Source organism: Panthera tigris, chromosome B1 (assembly GCF_018350195.1).
Source record: "Panthera tigris isolate Pti1 chromosome B1, P.tigris_Pti1_mat1.1, whole genome shotgun sequence".
Lineage (NCBI taxonomy): Eukaryota > Metazoa > Chordata > Mammalia > Carnivora > Felidae > Panthera > Panthera tigris.
In genome coordinates, this window is record NC_056663.1 from 132,721,447 (window position 1) to 132,743,713 (window position 22,267).

The window sequence follows — 22,267 nt, forward strand, 5'->3', positions numbered from 1 at the left end:
GTCTCAAAGTACAAAATCCAGGTACAGAAATTGGTTGCATTTTTATACACCAATAATGAAGCAACAGAAAGAGATATCAAGAAATTGATCCCATTTATAGTTGCACCAAGAACCATAAAACACCTAGGAATAAACCTAACCAAAGATGTGAAAGATCTGTATGCTGAAAACTATAGAAAGCTTATGAAGGAAATTGAAGAAGATACAAAGAAATGGTAAAACATTCTGTGCTCATGGATTGGAAGAGTAAATATTGTTAAAATATCAATACTACCTAAAGCAGTCTACACATTCAATGCAATACCTATCAAAACTGTGCTGGCATTCTTCTCAAAGCTAAAACAAACAATTCTAAAATTTGTATAGAACCACAAAGGACCCTGCAGGAGGCATCACAATCCCAGACTTTAGTCTCTACTACAAAGCTGTAATCATCAAGACAGTATGGTATTGGCACAAAAACAGACACACACAGCCCAATGGGATAGAATAGAGAACCCAGAATTGGACCCACAAATGTATGGCCAACTAATCTTTGACAAAGCAAGAAAGAGTATCCAATGGAAAAAAGACAGTCTCTTTAACAAATGGTGCTGGGAGAACCTGACAGCAACTTGCAGAAGAATGAAACTAGATCACTTTCTTACACCATTCACAAAAATAAACTCAAAATGGATGAAGAACCTGCATGTGAGACAGGAAACCATCAAAACCCTAGAGGAGAAAGCAGGAAAAAACCTCTCTGACCTCAGCCGCAGCAATTTCTTACTTGACACATCTTCAAAGGCAAGGGAATTAAAAGCAAAAATGAACTATTGGAACCTCATGAAGATAAAAAGCTTCTGTACTGCAAAGGAAACAATCAGCAAAACTAAAAGGCAACCAATGGATTGGAAAAAGATATTTGCAAATGACATATTGGATAAAGGGCTAGTATCCAAAATCTATAACGAACTCACCAAACTCCACACCTGAAAAACAAATAATCCAGTGAAGAAATTGGTAGAAGACATGAATAGACACTTTTCTAAAGAAGACATCCAGATGGCCAACAGACAGATGAAACGTTGCTCAACATCACTCATCAGGGAAATACAAATCAAAACCACACAGATACCACCTCATGATGGTCAGAGTGGCTAAAGTGAACAAATCAGGAGACTATAGATGCTGGAGAGGATGTGGAGAAATGGGAACCCTCTTGCACTGTTGGTGGGAATGCAAACTGGTGCAGCCACTCTGAAAAACAGTGTGGAGGTTCTTCAAAAAATTAAAAATAGAACTACCCTGTGATCCAGCAATAGCACTACTAGGAATTACCCAAGGAATACAGGAGTGCTGATTCATAGGGGCACATGTACCCCAATGTTTATAGCAGTGCTTTCAACAATAGCCAAATTTGGAAAGAGACTAAATGTCCAACAACTGATGAGTAGATAAAGAAGATTTGGTCTATATATACAGTGGAATACTACTTAGCAATGAGAAGGAATGAAATCTGGCGGTTTGCAGCAACGTGGATGGAACTGGAAGGTATTATGCTAAGTGAAATAATTCAGTCAGAGAAAGACAGATATCATAGGTTTTCACCCATATGTGGATCTTGAGAAACTTAATAGATGACCATGGGGAAAAGAAGGGGAAAAAAATAGTTAAAAACAGAGAGGGAGGGAGGCAAACCATAAAAGACTCTTAAGTACAGAGAACAAACTGAGGGTTGATGGGGGGTTGGGGAGAGGGGAAAGTGGGTGATAGCCATTAAGGAGGGCACTTGTTGGGACAAGCACTGGGTGTTGTATGGAAGCTGGTTTGAGAATAAATTATATTAAAAAATAAACATCAAAAAATTTTTTAAAAAGTATACTTGGTATGCTGTGTATTTTTTTAAATCTGTGAGACTTAAATAGTGGCCTAATATATTGTCTGTCCTGAAAAATGTTCCACATGCACTTGAGAAGAATATGTATTATGTTGTTGGTGGACTGTTCTTTATATGTCTTAGATCTAGTTGGCTTACTGTGTTATTTAAGTCCTCTATTTCTTCTGTCTGTTTATCCTTTATTGCCAATGGAGTATGAAGTCTCCAATTATTATTATGCAACTATTTATTTTTCACTTGAGTTCTGTTAGTTTTTGCTTTGTATATTTTCATGATCTGTCATTATATGCATAAATGTTCGTAATTGTTATATTTTCTTGCTGTGTTGATCCTTTTGTTAATACGTAATATCCTTTTATTTTTGTAACATTTTTTGACTTAGTCTGTTTTATCTGATATGCCATATTCTCTTTTGGTTACTTTTGGCATGGAAAATCTTTTTTTCCATCCTTTCCATTTTAACTTACTTGTGTCTTTGGACACAGTTAGTAATTATTAAATTTTGGTTTAAATTTTTAAATTTTAATTAAAAGGTTTTTTAATGTTTACTTATTTTTGAAGGAGAGAGAGACAGAGTGCTAGCAGGAGAGGGGCAGAGAGAGAGGGAGACAGAATCTGAAGCAGGCCCCAGGCTCCAGGGTGTCAGCACAGAGCCTAATGCAGGGCTCAAAGTCATGAACCGGGAGATTGTGACCTGAGCCGAAGTCAGATGCTTAATCGACTGAGTCACACAGGCACTCCTAATTTTATTTTTTAAATTTATTTTAAATTATTCCCTTGAATTGTAGAGGAAACAAGATTTGGTGTTGGAAACCAAAGTTATAGTAATAGCAGCTTTTACATTAATAATTGCTTTTTCTTCTTTAAATGTAGTAGTCTCTTAAACCTGTTGGAAACAAAAAGTGTAGTTACCAACCATTGTTACAGTAATACTAGGTTTTGTAGTCATACATGTGTTTACTTTCTTGAGCTCTTTATTTTTCCATATGGCTTTGAGTTACTGTTAAGTGTTCTTTCATTTCACCTTGTAGGACTCTCTTGAATATTTCTTACATGACAGGTCTAATGGTCACAAACTCTCCCAGCTTTTGTTTATCTAGGAATGTCTTATTTTCCCCTTCACTTTTGAAGGTCAGTATTGCCAGATATAATATCTTCGATTTGTCTTTTAGTACCTTGAACATATCTGCCTATTCTATCTGGCTTCTGAAGTTTCTGATAAAAAAATCTGCTAAAACTCTTATTGAGGATTCCTGTGTCTGACAATTCACTTTTCTCTTGTTTTCAGGAATCTCTTTTTATCTTTGGGTTTTGAAGGTTTGATTATGTCTTGATGTGGTTTCCTTTGAGTTCCTCTTTCTTAGAACTTATTGAATGCTTATATTGATGCTTTTAATCAAATTTGGGAAGTTTTCAGTTATTATTGCTTTAAATATTTTCTCTTCCCCTTTGTCTGTCTTACTCTTCTAGGATTCTCATAATGTGCATGTTGGTCTGTTTGCTGGTTCATAGGTCTTTTAGGTTTTGTTCATGTTTTTTCAGTCTTTTTCTTTTTTTCTTCTGTATTTACCTGAGAGTTGATATTTCCCATTGTCTTCAAGTTTGATAATTCTTTTTTTTTTTTTTTTTTTTTGCCTGTTCATATCTGTCACTGAGTGTCTCTAGTGACTTTTTCATTTCAGTTATTGCACTTGTCACTTCCAGAAACTCTTTTTGGACTCTATTTAGTTTTTCTTTTTCTTTTTTGAATGTATTGGTTATTTTCCTGATTTTCCTTATATCTTTAGTTCTTTGAGCATCTTTAAAAGAGTTTTTTTTAAGTCTTTACTATAAACTCCATTAGTTCTTTTTTAGTACAGTTTGTTGTCCCTCTCCCCACCCCACCCCTTGAATGGGCCATATTTCCGTTTCATTGTATCCTTTGTAATTTTTGTTGTTGTTGTTGAACACTGGGTATTTGAATCTAATAATGTAGTAATTCTGGAAATCATTGTCCAGATTAATTCTTCTTTAAGGTCTGCTATTTTTTGTTTTTGTTATTGTTCTTTTTGTTTGTTGTAAGCCATCTCTGTGCTAATGATCAGCCTGAGGTATATAATTTAAGGTCTTCTCACATCTTTTCTGAGCATTTCCCTTGGCATGCATTGTCACTTTCTAATTTTCCTTGTATATGCTCTTGTTTTTTATTGTCTTGACTGTGAAAAGGAGAAGGGGGGGACAAACAGTAAGAATGGAAAGGAAGGGCACGAGCCTTTTAAATTCCCTGCAAGGCATGTCAGCTGAGAGGGAGGGACTTATAACAGTAGGTGGAGGTGTATTACCAATGACTGTCCACCTCTTTACCTGCACTTCTGTGATCAGAAGCAGTAGTCAGCACTCAGCAGAGATCACTGATATTTGGAGGACTAGGTCCTTTTTGTCCACCCCAACTCCTGAAAATTGTGTAAGCTGCTCTAGGAACATGTACCCGGCTGCTTACTTGCCATCTGACTGAGGATGTGGGGATGGACAGGTGCTGTTGTACTTAAGAGCTGAAGTTGACAAAATTAAACATTTCAGTCTTTCCCTGAAGTTGTAAGCCTTCCACAGACTCTACAGTTTGATTCTGCCAGTACAATTTTTGCCTAGGTATGGGAGATAGATTCCTGCTGCTTCTATTCCACCATCTTCCCAGAATTTTCAAATTAGATTTTAAAGGCATTCCTTCACTGATATAATTAGCTGAGGTAATTATTATGACATTTAGCATAGAGCTGCAAAATTACTTGTTCTTAAGTAGTAATTTATGTGGTCATTTTATATCCAGTTTTGTAAACTATAATTATTAATGATACTTTTGTTTTAGTTTGTTTTTATGTGTTTTACTGTTTATTTTTCAGTCTCAGCCAATTGGACAATGGCAGTTTGGGTTTTGAAAAATGTCTGAAGGTTAGTGGGCTGCATCTACCTTCTGCTTCCTCCACACCCCTTTTAAGAGAATAAATGGAATATTTGAGAAGAGAGCTATATTAAAAGAAGAGTGTTGCAAATGGCTTCAGAATCTGTGAATGCAAAACAAGCTAGGAATCACTGCACAAAGGGGAAAAGGCAACAGCACCAGCAAATAAAGAATAGGTCTTCAATTAGTGATGGTGATGGAGAAGACTCTTTTATCTTTGAAGCAAATGAAGCTTGGAAAGATTTTCATGGTTCCCTTCTTCGGTTTTATGAAAATGGAGAACTGTGTGATGTCACACTAAAGGTAAGACTTTTCTTCTTTTTCAAACTCTTTATTGTATTATGAAAAATGAGGGTTTCTATAACCATAGAGGGTGAATTTTTGGTATCATACTTGTTATAGTCAAAATGATTTTAGTCTCAATCCTTTTTTATTGAAGGTGAAAGGATATAAAGGAAGGTGAGTAAAGGAGGATTAGCACAAGGTAAACTTGTACTTATTAAGTATTAATATTCATTATTTCATAGTTAATTTAACTTCTGAGAGTTCTGGACCTTACAACAACAAATAGTTATTATTACTGAAATTAATAAATTGCTGTTGACCAGTAAGCTTTTAACTTGTGTATTTAAAAATCCTGGTATACTCACTTACTCTTAATGTAAGTTAAAAGTTAGGAATTCTTGGTTGTTTACTCAGCTGCAGTAGTATTTTAGTACATGTTCCTATCCTGGTAATTTAATCTCTACTTTAAAACAATGGTCTCTTAAGTGAGATTCTCTATACCTGATAATGAAGTACAATCTATTTAGACTTGGATGAAAAAGTGTAGTAAGTTTTAAGTCTGTGGTCTATAGACCACATGTTGTGTTATTCTGCTGCAAAAGACAGTTTTAGTAAAATTGGAAAAGTGATAAAACAGTGTGGAAGTCTAATTGTTCCTCATTACTTGTTTAAAGTACTTTTACTATTATATCTCAGTGTAATATTAAATTTTTTTTGATGATTCATATGCATCCATGAAGCATTTTCCACATTTGATTTGCCACTTTGGGATCTCTTAAATTTTGCTTTTGCTTTTGCTTTTGATCAGACAGCTTTTTAAAGCTGAGTCATAGGGATGGAAAGCATACTTGAAGAATCAGACCAGAGAATACTCAACAGGAGTCTATAAACTGAAAGCATAAGCTTTGAATTTTAGGTCCAGAATGTCCAGGGGTATAGTATTATACTGTGGATAAATGAGCTATATTCTCTTTCCTTAAACTGTTACTGGTTTTATGTATTTCTAGGCCCTAAGATTTTGAGAAGAAAACCATTATATAATTCTAGCTCTGTGTGAAATTTAGCTATGTATATCTATTTTAATGTAGAACACTTAAGTTCTTTTGTTCTGTATGTATATTGTTTAATTTTATGCCATTGCTCTAATTTTTAACTGTGGTGTGAGATTCAGTGACCCACACTGGCTTTAGCAAAAATAAAAATGTAAAATAGATTGTTGGAATTCAGTTATCATTCAGCAAATGGAAAATAATTAGAGTATTGATTTTATAAATTTTATAACTGAATTTTAGAATAATTTATATAACATATAACATACTGCATATAGATATTAAGTGAAAAATAGGGATATAGCCACTTAAGGACAACTCATAACTTTGTTTATTGTGTAACTTTAGCAATAGATTGAAATAAAAACTCCCAAAGAGTCAGTGGTTGAAAATTAAAATACTATGTTTTAAACACTGACAGGGGCGCATAGGTGGCTCAGTTGGTTAAGTGTCCAACTCTTGATTTCAGCTCAGGTCATGAGCTCGTGGTTCATGGGATCGAGTCCCACATTGCACTCTGCCCTGGCAGTGCAGGGTCTGCGTGGGATTCTTTCTATCTCTCTCTTTCTTCCCTTTCCCTGCGCATTCTCCCTCTCTCAAAATAAATAAACATGAAAAAAATTAAAAAAAAAAAGTAAACAGTGACCTGAGAAACACTTCATTAGGCATGAGAATCACTTCAGTAATTTAAAGGGATCATCATTTTTATTTTTTCATCTGTAAAATTAGAGTGATGATTAGGTTTTTGTGAGGAATAAGTGAATTGGTACAAGTAACGTCCTTATGGCAGTGCTTGGTACATAATAATAAGTATCAGCTCTTTGGATCATTATGTATACTACTATAATAGTTCCAAGAGTATCAGATAATTCTGCCTATCGTGTATTCTGTTCCTATTGATTAGAAAGTGTTACAACTTAATCTCTTAACAGGTCTCTTACTGGATTTGTTTCTTCTTAATTCTTTTTTTTTAAATTTTTTTAGCATTTATTCATTTTTGAGAGACCGAGAGAGACAGAGAATGAGTGGGGAAGGGGCAGAGAAAGAGAGAGAGAGAGACACAGAATCACAAGCAGGCTCCAGGCTCTGAGCTGTCAGCACAGAGCCCAACACAGGGCTCAAACTTAAGAACTGTGAGTTCATGACCTGAGCTGAAGTCGGACACAACCGACTGAGCCACCCAGGCGCCCTGTGGATTTGTTTCTTAATTCTAATTCAACATTTCTTCAACTGTCAGAATTTAACTGTCATAGAACAATTAAGTCAATAGGATTACAGATAATTCATAATGCCCTGTTTAACATAAATTTCACTTTTTATATTCATCTAACCTTAAGGATTATTCTCTGATATAAAGTCATCTCCTATTGTTTTTTTAATTAGTATGTTTCCTTTGACCATTATTGCTTTTAAGGCAAACATTTTAGAAAGACAGTTATTGGGGCACCCAGCTGGCTCGGTCAGTGGAGTGTGCAACTCTTGATCTCAGAGTTGTAAGTTTGAGCCTTTGTATGTAGAAATTACTTAAAAAGAAAATCTTTAAAAAAAAAAAACAACAGTTATCCAAATATATTTTATTGTCCATATATAAGGTCATTAGCCAATTTTAAAATTCCAAAATGAGCACTTATATTGGAAACAAAAAAAAAAGTTTATTTAGCAGATACTTACTAAGGTCTTACTGTAGTATGTGGAGAGTATAAATAAATTTGAGTAATATTCTGTTCTTGCCTTGAGGGTATTTGAAATTTATCCAGAGAAAGGCACATACACACCTAACTATAATATAATTTAGTGATTATCATTTTTGTGTTATTTTTATGGCAGCATAGGAGAGATCTATGAATTATGCCTGAAAGGTGATTGGAAAGGCTTCACATAAGAGATTATTATCTTGAGGTCATTCCAGGGAGAGGTGAAATTTGCTTATATATTTTATTTGTTTATTAGGGAAAACATTTTATTTCTTAATTTATTTCTTAGATGTTTATTTTAAGAGAGAGAGCACGAGCAGGGGAGGGGCAGAGAGAGAGAGGGAGAGAGAGAATCCTAAGCAGGCCCCACTTCCAGCACGGAGTCTGACATGGAAGTCGATCATATGACCCTGGGATCATGACCTGAGCTGAAATCAGGAGTTCGTTGCTTAACTGACTGAGCCACCCAGGTGCCCCAGTGGAAACATTTTAAAGAATATATCCAGTAACAGGTCTAAAATTATATAGGGGGGAAGCTTTCTTAAGGGCAGCAGTTTGGTGATAAAAGACAGGGGAATTTGTCTTGCAGAGGTTGCATAGCACTCATGCTTAAACCATGTGTTCTAGGTCAACAAAAGTAACGTTTACAAAGATGCTTCTACTTCTTTATGATAGTTTGAGGAAATGTAATTGTTTTTATTAAAGATCATAGTTAAATTTTACTTGAAGAGATTAACAGAGATTATTAGAGGAAGGAAACTCCCTAACTTGTTGATGCTTCCACTGAATAGTTTTATTCATATTATTTGGCTTCTTCTTCTTTTTTTGAAAATACATGTTTCTTTGAGTTGTTAAAGTAAACATTTATAGGATTTGGATAAATATTTTCAAGATTGTGTTATAATTTTTTGGTGTCAAACTTCCAAATGACCAGGTAAGAATAAGTACTCTGAAAGATTGCAGGGAAACAAAATATGTGAACTGCATTATAGTACCATACTTCCAATAGGTAGAAATGATAAAATTATTATCCTTATAAATGTAACAGTTAACTCCTGATGGGAAGGCAGACATAATCTAATGAAATGATAAATGAGAAGGTGATTCTGTCTTTGACACTTAAGCATTCTATGTTAAGCTGTCTAATGAATGTTCATCTTTCTGACATTCAAGTAATAAATTGATATTTTAACTTTTTTCATGTTGCTCAGAAGGTGTATTTAAATACTTATATTAGTAGATTCTTGTTTATTTGACCCCTAAAATGTTATCCATCGTTTCCATTGTGCAGGTTTTTCTAATGAATGTAGTAAGATTAACCAAGATTGTAGCATAGTGAATGTGCTAGACATTATAATGTGATAATTCACTACATGTAAGCCAAACTATCTTGGTTTTGTATATCTAACCCCTTCTTGACCTTGGCTGTAAAATGCTATTTTGACTATTCAAACTGATTAAAATTGGTGGATTATCGAAAAGAGTAGCTAAGAGGTTAAAAGGACAAAATTAACAAGGGATTAAAACTGAGAAATTAGAATATAGCTTCTAAACAAACATAAAAGACGGGCATTTGGATTTTTTTCTTCCACTCTATTTCTGTCTCACTGTTTGTCTTCTGCATTTTTATTTCAGTGTAGTTCTCAAACACTTAGTTTTAATTAAATGGCATAATTATGAACATTTCAAACTAATACACTTTAGTTTTTGTTTCAATGATTTAAAAACAAGTTTAGTGTATTTGTAAATGATTTTTAACAGTCTGTATTAATGGGATTTTACAATTAATACTTAGAAGTAAAGTGAACCTATGTAATAACAACTAGTTCACAAAAGAATAGTTACCAGAATGACCAAATGTTAAAAAAGTATTAAGTATTAAGGGGGCACCTGGGTGGCTCAGTTGGCTAAGCATCTGACTCTTGATTTCAGCTCAGGTTATGATCTCACAGTTTGTGGGTTTGAGCCCCACATTGGGCTCTGTGCTGACAGTGTGGAGCCTGCTTGAGATTCTCTCTCTGCACCTCTCTCCCTCTCTCTCTCTCTCTCTCTCTCTCTCTCTCTCTCTCTCAAAAAAAAAAAAAAAAAAGAGTGGGTGTATTATCTTTAATCACTTTGGGGGTGTGATTGTGTGTGTATTAAATATTCAAGTTTTAGTTTATTGAATCAAGAAATTAAAATAGAGTTGTTGAGGAACAAAGTCTTATGAACAGTATGAAAATAATTTGTGGACCATTGATTTGTACAGTTGGGGTGAGAAGGTAGTGTTAAAATAATGTTTATCTGGAAATTGTAGAATTGTTTTATGTAATGGCATGTTGGCAAATTTAAGCAGATTTATGCCATGTGAGGTTTACAGATATTTGCATAGAAACTAAATCTCAATGGTGGCATGTGCAGAAAATTTTAAAAAAGGATATTTTCAGCCTGTTTTTAAAATGCTTAATATCAGATTTCAGATCCCATTTTAGGGCTTAAGTGAATTTGAAAACATGCCAAGCTTTCTGCTTTAGTATAGGGTGCAACTTGAGTCTCAGTAAAATCTGAATCTTACCTGTGGATTCTTTTAAAAAATTAAATGCAATATAACCAACAGAGATGATAATCTTGTATTTGTTTTTTTTGTTTGTTTTCTTTTTATAATGTTTATTTATTTTTGAAAGGCAGAGACAGAACGTGAGCAGGCAAGGGGCAAAGAGAGGGAGACACAAAATCCGAAGCAGGCTCCAGGCTCCGAGCTGCCAGCACAGAGCCTGACGCCGGGCTCAAACTCACGAACCACAAGATCATGACCTAAGCTGAAGTCAGCTGCCCAACCGACTGAGCCACCCAGACGCCCCATAATCTTGTATTTGTTGAAGGGATATTCATTCTTCCTCCACATTAGTGAGAAAAGGTCAGGAGGAACATTTATAAACAAAAGCATTTATTATACATTGTAATACTCCTCAGGCCTTTTTCTTTAGAAGTTCTCATTTTAAAATTCATTCCCAAATAATGAGACACAACTGTAAGTGTATTACATGGTCAAAATGCTACATGAAAACAGGAATATTGGTAAAACACTAGCCTACTGTATTTAATTTTCTTTTTTAATGTTTGTTTATTTTTGAGAGGGAGACAGAGCATGAGCAGGGGAGGGGCGGAAGGAGAGAGGGAGACACAGAATCCGAAGCAGGCTCCAGGCTCTGAACTGTCAGCACAGAGCCTGATGTGGGGCTCAAACTCACAAACTTTAAGATCATGACCTGAGCTGAAGTTGGACACTCAACCGACTGAGCCACCCAGGTGTCCTATAGCCTACTGTATTTAAAGATTACCTAACACAAAGTGCTAAGAAAACTGGGTAACTACTGCTGTGTTAATAAGGAGATAACTGGTACTCAGTACCAGAACTTCCAGATGGAAATAAAGGTGTATGTATAAAACATAAAACCCTAAAAATACTAGAATACCTGAAGTTAATGTGTTTAATATTAAGCATAGCATCTAAGGCAGAAATTATAAAGACAAAGATTGGTTTGATTGTGTAAAAATCTAGAGGGGTTGACTAAAAAAGCACACCATAAAAGAGAAAATTTTGAACTAATATATGGCAAACGACTCACACTCTAAATATATGAGGAGTTCTTACAAAAACATAAGAAAAAAATCATAGAATAAGTTTATAGAAGAGGTAAAAATAGCCCAAAATTAATGAATGATTCGATGATATTAGTATAAGATAAACTAAAATAGATAATATTTTCATGCATTAAATTAACAAATACTTTTTAATAAGTTAGTACTCAGAATATGGCACAAATATTGTAGGGAGATCAGAGATGGACAGTTTAGCAGTCTGTATCCCAAACTGTGCCTATCCTTTGAAATACCATTTCTTTTTAGGATTTTATCTGTAGGAAATTAAATAGAGTGTGAATAAAGTTTCAATTACAGCAAAACTTACTACAGTGTCACTTACAATAGCAAACTATTGACAGTAGTGTAATTTTTTAGGAAATAAGGTAAAATTTTAGTGTTTAAGTTTATTTATTTAGAGCAGAGGAGGGACAGAGAAGGAGAGGGGGAAGAGCATCCCAAGCAGGCTCTACACTGTCAGCGTGGAGCCAATTCATGGCTCAAACTCACGAACTGTGAGATCATGACCTGAGCTGAAATCAAGAGTTGGATGCTTAACCAGCTGACCCATCCAGGTGTCCTTTCATTGTTATTCTGTTTTTTATATTATTTCAAAATAATTTAATAAGGAATGAAAAAAACTTTATTTAAGCTCATAGTAAATACTACTAAATAGTGGTCTGTTTACTTTGTGCTTCAATTTTCTCACTGATAAACTGTGGTTATATAATAATGCCTACTCATAGGGGCATTGGGACAATTAAGTGAGTTAATTAATATGTGAAAAGCACTTAGAACAGTGCAGTGCCTGACATGATGACTGCGGTTGATAATACGGTGTTGTATATTTGAAAGTTGCTAAGAGAGGAAATCTTAAAAGTTCTTGTTACAGGGAAAGATAAAATTCAGAATTATGTGAGGTGTTAGATGTTTACTAAACATTGTGATAATCATTCCATTATATATACATACATCAAATCATAATGTTGTTTAACTTAAACTTACATAATGTTAGATGTCAATTATATCCACAAAACTGGAAAGCTTTTTTTTAGAAAAGGGACTCACAGACCAAAAACAAGAATAGTGCCCAAGTAGTGCTAGATGATGTATGCTGTTCTTCTTCATTCACAGAATGCTTCTGAAATTTGAGATTAATACAGAAAATCAGCTTACCAAATATACATTGTGGATAGAAGTGTAGAAGATAAGGGGCTAATCTGGAAGAAGAAAGTTGCCTGACTTTAAGAAATTGCCCTACATTAAAATAAGTAACCAAAGGATTACACTGTTAAACAAATACACTAAATTTGTGTGAAGTTTTTGTTCCTGCTACAACAGATGCTCAATGCTGATGTAAAACTGATTTTGGTATTAAACTGTCTCCTTTTGTTTGTTTGTTTTGAACAGGTTGGCTCAAAGCTAATCTCTTGTCACAAACTAGTATTGGCTTGTGTTATCCCTTACTTCAGAGCCATGTTTCTCTCTGAAATGGCTGAAGCCAAGCAAACACTGATTGAGATCAGAGATTTTGATGGTGATGCAATAGAAGACTTGGTAAAGTTTGTCTATTCTTCAAGGCTCACTTTGACTGTTGACAATGTCCAACCTCTTTTATATGCAGCCTGTATTCTACAGGTTGAACTGGTGGCTAGAGCTTGTTGTGAATACATGAAGTTACATTTTCATCCCTCCAACTGCCTGGCGGTAAGAGCCTTTGCAGAAAGTCACAATCGAATAGACTTAATGGACATGGCGGATCAGTATGCCTGTGAGCATTTTACTGAAGTGGTGGAGTGTGAAGACTTTGTGAGTGTGTCACCCCAGCATCTCCATAAGCTTTTGTCCTCCAGTGATCTAAATATTGAGAATGAAAAGCAGGTCTATAGTGCAGCCATCAAGTGGCTTCTTGCCAATCCTCAGCATCATTCCAAATGGTTGGATGAAACACTTGCACAGGTAGGGGCTGAAATAAGATTGTGTATAGAAATGAAATGATATGGAAGCAAATTAACATGTGTCATTTATCAAGAAAAGTGCAGACTACCCGAAGGAATATAGAAATCATTGTGTAATATGATGTGAAAATGGCTTTCTGTTTACTTTTCTGTTTATTCCCTATGCTGTTTAAGGATAAGTCTGAATTGCATTTAATTAGAAATATCATTCTTTGCTTTTTAACCTGAACGGGTTTCTTGTTTTTAAAGTTTCTTCCTTCCTTTCTTTTCTTTCTTTGTTTCTTCCTTTCTTTCGTCCTTTCATTTCCTTCCTTCCTTCCTTTCTTCTTTCTTTCTTCTTTCTTTCTTTCCTCTTTTCTTTTCTTTTCCTTTCTTTTCTTTTCTTTTCTTTTCTTTTCTTTTCTTTTCTTTTCTTTTCTTTTCTTTTCTTTTCTTTTCTTTTCTTTTCAGGGAGAGTGAGCACAAGTTGGGGAGGGTCAGAGAGAGAGGGAGACACGGAATCTGAAGCAGGCCCCAGGCTCTGACTGTCAGCACAGAGCCTGATGCAGGGCTTGAACTCACGAGTCGTGAGATCATGACCTGAGCTGAAGTCGCAATTTTAACCCACTGAGCCACCCAGGCACCCCTAACATGAATGTTTAAAATAGCCCTTTGAGATTGCAGTACTGAATATTTTATTTATGTTGATAGAAAATGGTTCTGAGGAAACAGCTCTAAATAACTATTGTTTTATGATGAAGTTTCTAAATTTTAGTGAATTTCTTATTTCGAAAGAACCACAAGACATCACTTTCCATTTTCTTTTCTCACCACAGTTTTACTTTTGTAACCTCAGAAACATGGCTGTTTTTTATTTATTTGTTTATCTACTTATTGTCAACAGGGTAACTTGGATCGGGAGATAATAGGCCTTAGAATTACTTTGAATATGTTTGTCAACAAAAACAAAAAGTTTTATTATCTTGAAGCTATATCTTATTTGTGTGAATGCTTATATACTTTTAACTCAAAATCATATTTCCTGGTTTGATCATCCCCTTTATTCGCTAGAAAATCAGTGCATCTTTAAGGGAAGAATGGTGAGTGCCTCTACTGAAAGAAGGGATGCATCCCTGATTTAGTATATAACCTTACAAGGTCATTGATTTGAAGAAAACAACGCTTGTTTAATATTATGACTGTTTCTGTTTTAGAAAGAAATCACATTTCCATTTGTTCAGTCTTAGCTTTAAAAGGCAAAAGAACAAAACATAGCGATTTTGTTTTGATTGCACCTTTTCTCTAGCAGCAGTGTGGCCTTGTGATTCTGACACAACCATTTTTGGAAGTAAGTAACTTGAATGAAGACATTGAATTATTTTATCCAGTCTACTTAAATCTGTTTTTAAAGAGGAGAAGATGCATTTAACATATAATCTGATTTCATCAGTGCACCGTACTGAAAAATCACTATAGAACTTGGCTCATTGAACTTCACTCACATGTTAGAAAGGCTTTGTGAGGTAAATGAGTTTAAAAAAGAGAACATAAACATACTACAGTTGAAGTAGAGAATGAGCTCTCTAATTACAACTTAAACTTCATATTCACAACTATTCATGATCTTAGGTTCGTCTGCCGCTGTTGCCAGTTGATTTTCTTATGGGTGTTGTGGCAAAAGAACAGATTGTCAAGCAAAATCTAAAATGTAGAGATTTATTGGATGAAGCAAGAAATTACCATCTTCATCTGAGTAGCAGAGCAGTACCTGACTTTGAATATTCCATTCGGACTACTCCAAGGAAACATACTGCTGGTAATGAAATTATTCATTTTATCACCTACTTGAAGGTTCTTTATGGTATCTGAATATTGGTTATGTATGCCCAAACTTAATTCTAAGGGGGCACCTGGGTGGTTCAGTCAGTTGGTTGTCCGACTCTTGGTTTTGGCTCGGGTCATGATCTCATGGTTTGTGGGTTCGAGCCCCGTGTTGGGCTCTGTGCTGATGGTGCAGAGCCTGCTTGGGATTCTCTTTTTCCCTCTCTTTCTGCCCCTTCCCCATGCTCACCCTCTCTCAAAAATAAATAAACTTAAATAAAAATAGTGAATTAGTGGGGTGCTTGGGTGGCTCAGTCGGTTAAGCGTCCGACTTTGGCTCAGGTTATGATCTCACGGTTCATGAGTTCAAGCCCCATATTGGGCTCTGTGCTGACAGTTCAGAGCCTGGAGCCTGCTTCGGATTCTGTGTCTCCCACTCTCTCTGTCTCTCCCCTGCTCACACTCTGTCTCTCTCTCTCAAAAGTAAAATAAATTAAAAAAAATTTAAAAAATATTGAATTGGAAAAGATGGCAAAGCAGTTTTAGACATTTTTTTAATGTAGTCATTTGGCAAATATTTATCTAGTGCCTACCACATGCCAAGTTCTGGGGCAGGCATCAGAAATGCAGATACACATAGCCAGCCCTATTTTGAGAGAACATGCAGTCTGATCTAGGGAAATAGACATGTGAATAAAAAAATGCACTGAAGTATTAAAGGGACGTTGATATATTCACAAGTATAATGGGAAACACAAAAGAGTGGTTATTTTTACCTTGGAAGGGTCAGAAAAGGTTTTATAGAGAAAGTAAACCTTAGTTTTGAATAATAGACGTTTTCCTAGGTGCCAGTTAAGGAAAGGGGTATTCGGTTCCTTTTGCATCTCTTGAATGTCTAGTACATACCAGGCACTGTGATAGCCCTGATTAGTACAAAATATAAGTTAACATATAGTCCTAACCTATCTTGGACTCTGGAGACAGATATCAGCATAATCATTTCTAAACTGTGTTAAGTGAATGATATTACCAAAAATTGCCATTGGAACCATTGAGGATGAGCACTGTATGCATGTTGCAGAAACATGAAATTTAAGACAAAGAGAGGGAGAAGATCAGGTTAGACAGTGCAACAAGGCCTTTATGCTGTGCTGGCTTTATCTTGTAGGGCATTGGTTCTCAAAGTATAAAGGTGGTGGCCCCTGGCCCAGCAGCATCAGCATTCACTTGGGAACTTGTTAGGAATACAAATTCTTGGATCTACTCCACACCTATTGAATCAGAAACTCTGGGGGTCAGGCCCATAAATCTGGTTTATGCCTTCCAGATGATTCTGTAAACTTCACTGAAGTTTTGATATTTGTTAGATTGCAGTGAAATATGTATAAAATAAAAATTGCCATTTTAACCATTTAAAAAAAGTGTTTATCCATTTAGAGAGAGAGAGAGAAAGAGGGAGAGAGAGTGAGTGTGTGAAGCAGGAAAGGGGCAGAAAGAGGAGAGAATCCCAAGCAGGCTCTCCACTGTCAATGCAGAGCCAGAGCTGGAGACGGGGCTCCATCCCACGAACTGTGAGATCACGATTTGAGCCGAAATCAAGAGCCAGACACTTAATCTACTGAGCCATCCAGGCACCCTTAACCATTTTTAAATGCATATAGTTTAGTGACATTCACTAAAGTTTTTAAGAACTACTGATGTAGGTAATGGAAAGCTGCTGAAAGAGTCTTGTAATCAGTTTACTCTGTTGACAGCCTGAAAGCCAAAAGACTACTACATGGGACATCAAGTAGAAATGTGGCTTAGATATCTAGCTTGGAAGGCATTATGATACAGATGGAATTTAAAATCAAGGAATGAATGTACTTTTCCTGTGTGATCATGAAGTATGTGAGAAGTAGGCTGAGGATGAAATATGGGAAACATGTGAAAGAGAAATTATTGGAGACAAAAGGAAACCTTGATATTATGGAAATCAGAAGAGTTAAGGAGTTTCCCCCAAAACAGGGTGATCAACATATCAAATGTGGCAGTTGTATTCAATAAGAAATTAACTTAGGAGTTTACTGGATATAGTTATGACCTTAGCAACAGAAATTTTACAGAGTGGGTGAAGATCTAAACCATACTATAATGAGATGTTTGCAAACAGAGATAGCTGATGTATCCTATTTGAGACATTGAAATTGGGAAAAAGAAAATCAGATTTTTTAGTAACAATGACATTGAAGTTATCCAAGTAACTCATTTTTTTAGCAGTTCATCAAAATTTTGACTTTCTAAGTATTTTTTCCACACTAATTTTTAAAAAATTAGGGAGCTATAATTTTGATCTCTATTTTGTGGCTTTACCTTCAGGTGTGCTGTTTTGTGTAGGTGGTAGAGGTGGATCTGGTGACCCCTTTCGCAGTATTGAATGCTATTCTATCAACAAAAATAGTTGGTTTTTTGGGCCAGAAATGAATAGTCGAAGGCGACACGTCGGTGTAATCTCTGTGGAAGGTAGGTCCATTATTGTCTTAAGTCATAGCACATGATAACGCTTTTTATAAATATGTAAACTTTGACAATTTCTTTCTGTAAGAAAATTGCTAAATTATAAAATGTTTCAATATTATCAATAAAATATTTGGGTGGTGATTATTTACTTGCCTTATGCCCATAGATGCTCAGCGAACAATCTCTTGCATGTAGATGCTTCAGTGGGAGATGAGTAGTAGGGAGAAGGGAGTTAAAATAAAGAGTTAAACTCTTTTGAGTTATATTTGCAAAATAAACTAAGGAAAAGTGTTTATTGAACTCAAATATATATCAGCTTTTTTCTATATATTTATTATTGAAATTATATATATATTTTTACTGGTTACTGAAAATGAAATAATTACAGAAACATGGATAAATTGTTAGGAGACTTGAAAAATTAACTTTTTTTCTGATTATAGAAGCTTTTTGGGGGGAAATTTGAAAACATTCTAATAAGTAAAAATCATCTATAATCCAAACACCCAGAAATAATCCTAGTTGACATTTTTGTATATAATCTTTACAGTTATTGTATGTGTATTTTTAATAATTTCATTTAGAAAAAGTTTGATCATATGTATTGAATTTTATATTTTCTTTAACATACTGAGCATTTTAAAAATTTTATCAAACATTCTTTGAAAGCATGATTAGTGATTTCATCTACTAAGTAATAAGTTGGGAAACCTAAGGTAGGATAGTGTTTGAGCATTTAAGTAACTTCATATACAGCAGCACATTCCAGGCATTTTATTAAGTAGAAGCTTATAATTATTTTAATTTGACTGTTTAACTGACATTAATTCATGATGTTGAACAGAAGAATAGTTTGAAATTCTCATGCTATTCTAATTATATGTTGAGTATAAATCTATATAACAGTTTACTTACTTGGAATCAAATGAAAATGCTTCTCTATTTGACAGGTAAAGTGTATGCAGTAGGTGGACATGATGGCAATGAACATTTAGGTAGCATGGAGATGTTTGATCCTCTCACTAATAAATGGATGATGAAGGCTTCAATGAACACAAAGAGGTGAATCAGCATGGAAATTTTTTTTGATTTGTTGGAAAATAAAGCTCCCAATAATTTAAAGGGCTAATTTTCTGCTTTTTACACTTTTAGAAACTTAAAATACCTTCTTAAACACATTTTGTTAAAGCATCCATTGAGAATATATTTTAAATTTTTATATTTTAGAATATAGTAACAATTGATATAGTTTCCATGTAAACCTGAGCATTGACTTTTTTTTTTTTTTACTTTTAACTCTGAAATAATTTTAGGTTTTCAGAAAAGTTGCAAAAATAGTAGAGTTCCTGTATACCAATGGTTCTCAACTAAAGATGATTTCACTCCCATTTTGGAATGCTTGGCAATACCTGGAGACATTTTTGGTTGTCATAGTTTGGGGTCGGGGATGTTGGGGGAGTTGTTGCTGGCATCTAGTTGAGAGAGGCTAAGGATGCTGCTAAAAATCCTGTAATGCACAAGAAAGCTCCCCACAGCAAAGAATTTTCTAGCCCCAAATGTCAGTAGTGCTGAGATAGAGAAATCCTGCTGTATATACTCTTTAACTAGTACCTATAATGTTGACATCTTACACCATTGTGGTACAATTATTTGAACCAGGTAACTAACATTAATACAAAGATATTAATTAATCCGTAGACCTTATTCAACTTTTGCCAGTTTTTCCACATATTCCTATGCTTTGAATTGGTTTTTCTTATCTAGTTATATTGGCTATTAATCTAATTCAGCATGAATAGTAGCAGAGATAGTAGGCATTTCTATCTTATTCTTGATCTTAGTAGAAATGTCTCTGATGTTTCCCTAGTAAATGAGATACTGGCTTTAGGACTAAGGCATAGTATTTTAACATGTTAAGAAAATATCTCTCATTTTTTACTTATTTTTTATTAGCATTAATATTTAAACTTTTCATCTACAGTAAATTGAAATATATGTTGCTAAGTGGATCAGTCTAAAGAGGAGAAAGATTTGCAGTAGCATGACTTAGTGGATGTTGACTAGCCTGTTCAGAATTTTTTTAATGACTATTCTATCGAATTTTCAGGTATCTTAAGGTGGTATCAAGGTTCAAAAGCATAGTAGACCAAACATACTCTAAATTGATAGGCAGTAATACTTAAAAATATTAAGGTTACAGGTTAAAAGCCTGCTTTAGATATTATGAAATATACCAGTACAACATGGTGGAAAACCAGGTTTGCAATTAATTTATGTTTCTTATGGAGAAAAGTACATGAACCAATATGAAGCACAGCTCTTAAAAAGAAAGAAAGAAAGAAAGAAAGAAAGAAAGAAAGAAAGAAAGAAAGAAAGAAAGAAAGAAAGAAAAGGAAAATGAATACAGTGTAGTTGCCTGTCTTGAGAAGTGGAGTCTTTATATCAAGGAAGATTGTAGTGGTATTCTTTATGCTGATCTGTCTGTATCTATAGCTGGGGTCTCGGTGGGATATATACAACATCATTTGGGAGATGGTAATAAAAGTTAGACTCTATACTTTTTTATTGCATCCTTTTAAATTTATTCTGATTGGATTTTTTAAATGAATTTAACCTGCTAATACAGTAATATATGTTTATCATTTGAAAATAATTATGGCAAATGGGTGCACACAAAAATTGTTGTAAATGTGAGAGTTATAACCTGGGATGCATGCAAGGACTAGCAGGTTAGTAAGAAACCTGAAAACTGTGTCATATAAAAAATTGTTGAAGATTTTTGGTTTGGAGAGAGGATTTTTAAATTTTATTTTACTTCCAGTGTAGTTACCATACTGTGTTATGTTAGTTTCAGGTGTACAATATAATGATTTAACAGTTTCACCCGTTCCCTACCCACCTCCCCATTGGTACCATCTGTTTGTTCTCTATATTTAAGAGTCTGTTTTTTGGTTTGTTTCTCCTTTTTTTTTGTTCCTTTGTTCCTTTGTTTTATTTTCTTAAATTCCACATATGAGTGAAATCATACGGTATTTATCTTTCTCTGGCTGGCTTATTTTGCTTAGCACTGTACTCTCTAGTTCCATCTGTGTTGTTGCAGATAGCAAGATTTCATTCCTTTTTATGGTTGAGTAATATTTTTTGTATGTATATACCACATCTTCTTTATCCATTCATCTATTGATGGATACTTGGTCAGGTTCCATAGCTTGGCTATTATAAATAATGCTGCAGTAAGCATAGGGATGCATATTTTCCTTCAAATTAGTGTTTTTATATCCTTTGGGTAAATACCCAGTACTGGATATTAGGGTAGTTCTATTTGTAATGTTTTGAGGAACCTCCGTACTGTCTTCCATAGTGGTTGCACCAGTTTGCATTCCCATCAATGCACAAGGATTTCTTTTATTCCGTATCCTTGCCAACATTGTTGTTTCTTCTGTTTTTGATTTTCAGCCATTCTGAGAGGCGTGAAGTGGTATCTCATTGTGGTTTTGATTTGCATTTCCCTGATGATCATTGATGTTGAGCATCTTTCCATGTGTCTTTTGGTCATCTGGATGTCTTCTTTGGAGAAATGTCTGTGTGTGTCTTCTGCCCATTTTTAAATTGGATTATTATTATTATTATTATTTTGGTGTTGTGTAAGTTCTTCATATATTTTGGATACTAGCCCTTTATTGGATATGTCATTTGCAGGTATCTTCTCCCATTCAATATATTTTAGTTTTGTTGGTTGTTTCCTTTGCTGTGCAGAAGCTTTTTATTTTGATGTAATCCCAGTAGGTTATTTTTGCTTTTGTTTCCCTTGCCTCAGGAGACATAAGTATAAAGATGTTGCTATGATCAACGTTAGAGAAAGTACTGCCTTTGCTCTCTTGTAGGATTTTTATGGTTTCAGGCCTCACATGTTGGTCCAAGTCTTGGCTAAAAACCAGCTTAGCATCATGATAAAAAGGCAAGGGTATAAAAATTAAAAGTGTACTTTAGAATTTTCTCCCATGTTTTAATCTACACATTATAATTTAAGCTATTGGTAGTTACTATGTAGCATAAATTCAGTTCTATTAAAGTATTAAAATGTTATTTCTAGGTAAGTGACAAGTAATAGTGTATTTTAAGACCAGTTTTTTTCTTCCCTATGATTCTTTCTCCTTGTGAAGAAAAAAGAAAAGCTAAAAATCTCTTTTCAGCAGAACTCTCTTCACATTTCCATCTAATATCTCATACTATAACATGAGAAGAAAACCCAGTTAAAAACATTTTATGTTAAATTAATTAAAAATAGAAAATTAGATGTTAGTGTATCCCCATGTGCAGTTCAGTTTAAAATTGTTCATCACAAGGCGCCTGGGTAGCTCAGTTGGTTAAGTGTCTGACTTTGGCTCAAGTCATGATCTCATGGTTTGTGGGTTCAAGTCCCACCATCAGTGCACAGCCTGCTGTTTATCCTCTGTCTCCCTTTCTCTCTGCCCCTTCCTCACTCACTCAAAAAAACAAAAACATTAAAAAAAATAATAGGGGCGCCTGGGTGGCGCAGTCGG

The 22,267-nt window shown here is 34.7% G+C and overlaps 1 protein-coding gene across 4 annotated transcripts in view; it reads left to right on the plus strand.

The window, feature by feature from the left end:
* KLHL8 (kelch like family member 8) overlaps positions 1-22,267 on the plus strand; it is a 72,175-nt gene that overhangs the window by 41,463 nt on the left and 8,445 nt on the right. For 2 of the 4 annotated variants that reach the window (XM_042984226.1, XM_007074712.2), the window contains exons 2-6: positions 4,759-5,120; positions 12,877-13,425; positions 15,033-15,219; positions 17,583-17,726; positions 18,674-18,785. In XM_042984226.1, coding sequence (XP_042840160.1) covers positions 4,908-5,120; positions 12,877-13,425; positions 15,033-15,219; positions 17,583-17,726; positions 18,674-18,785 — 1,205 coding nt within the window. In that variant the 5' untranslated portion in view covers positions 4,759-4,907. The remainder of the gene's footprint in view (positions 1-4,758; positions 5,121-12,876; positions 13,426-15,032; positions 15,220-17,582; positions 17,727-18,673; positions 18,786-22,267) is intronic. The other 2 variants (XM_042984227.1, XM_042984228.1) reach the window with 2 other exon arrangements.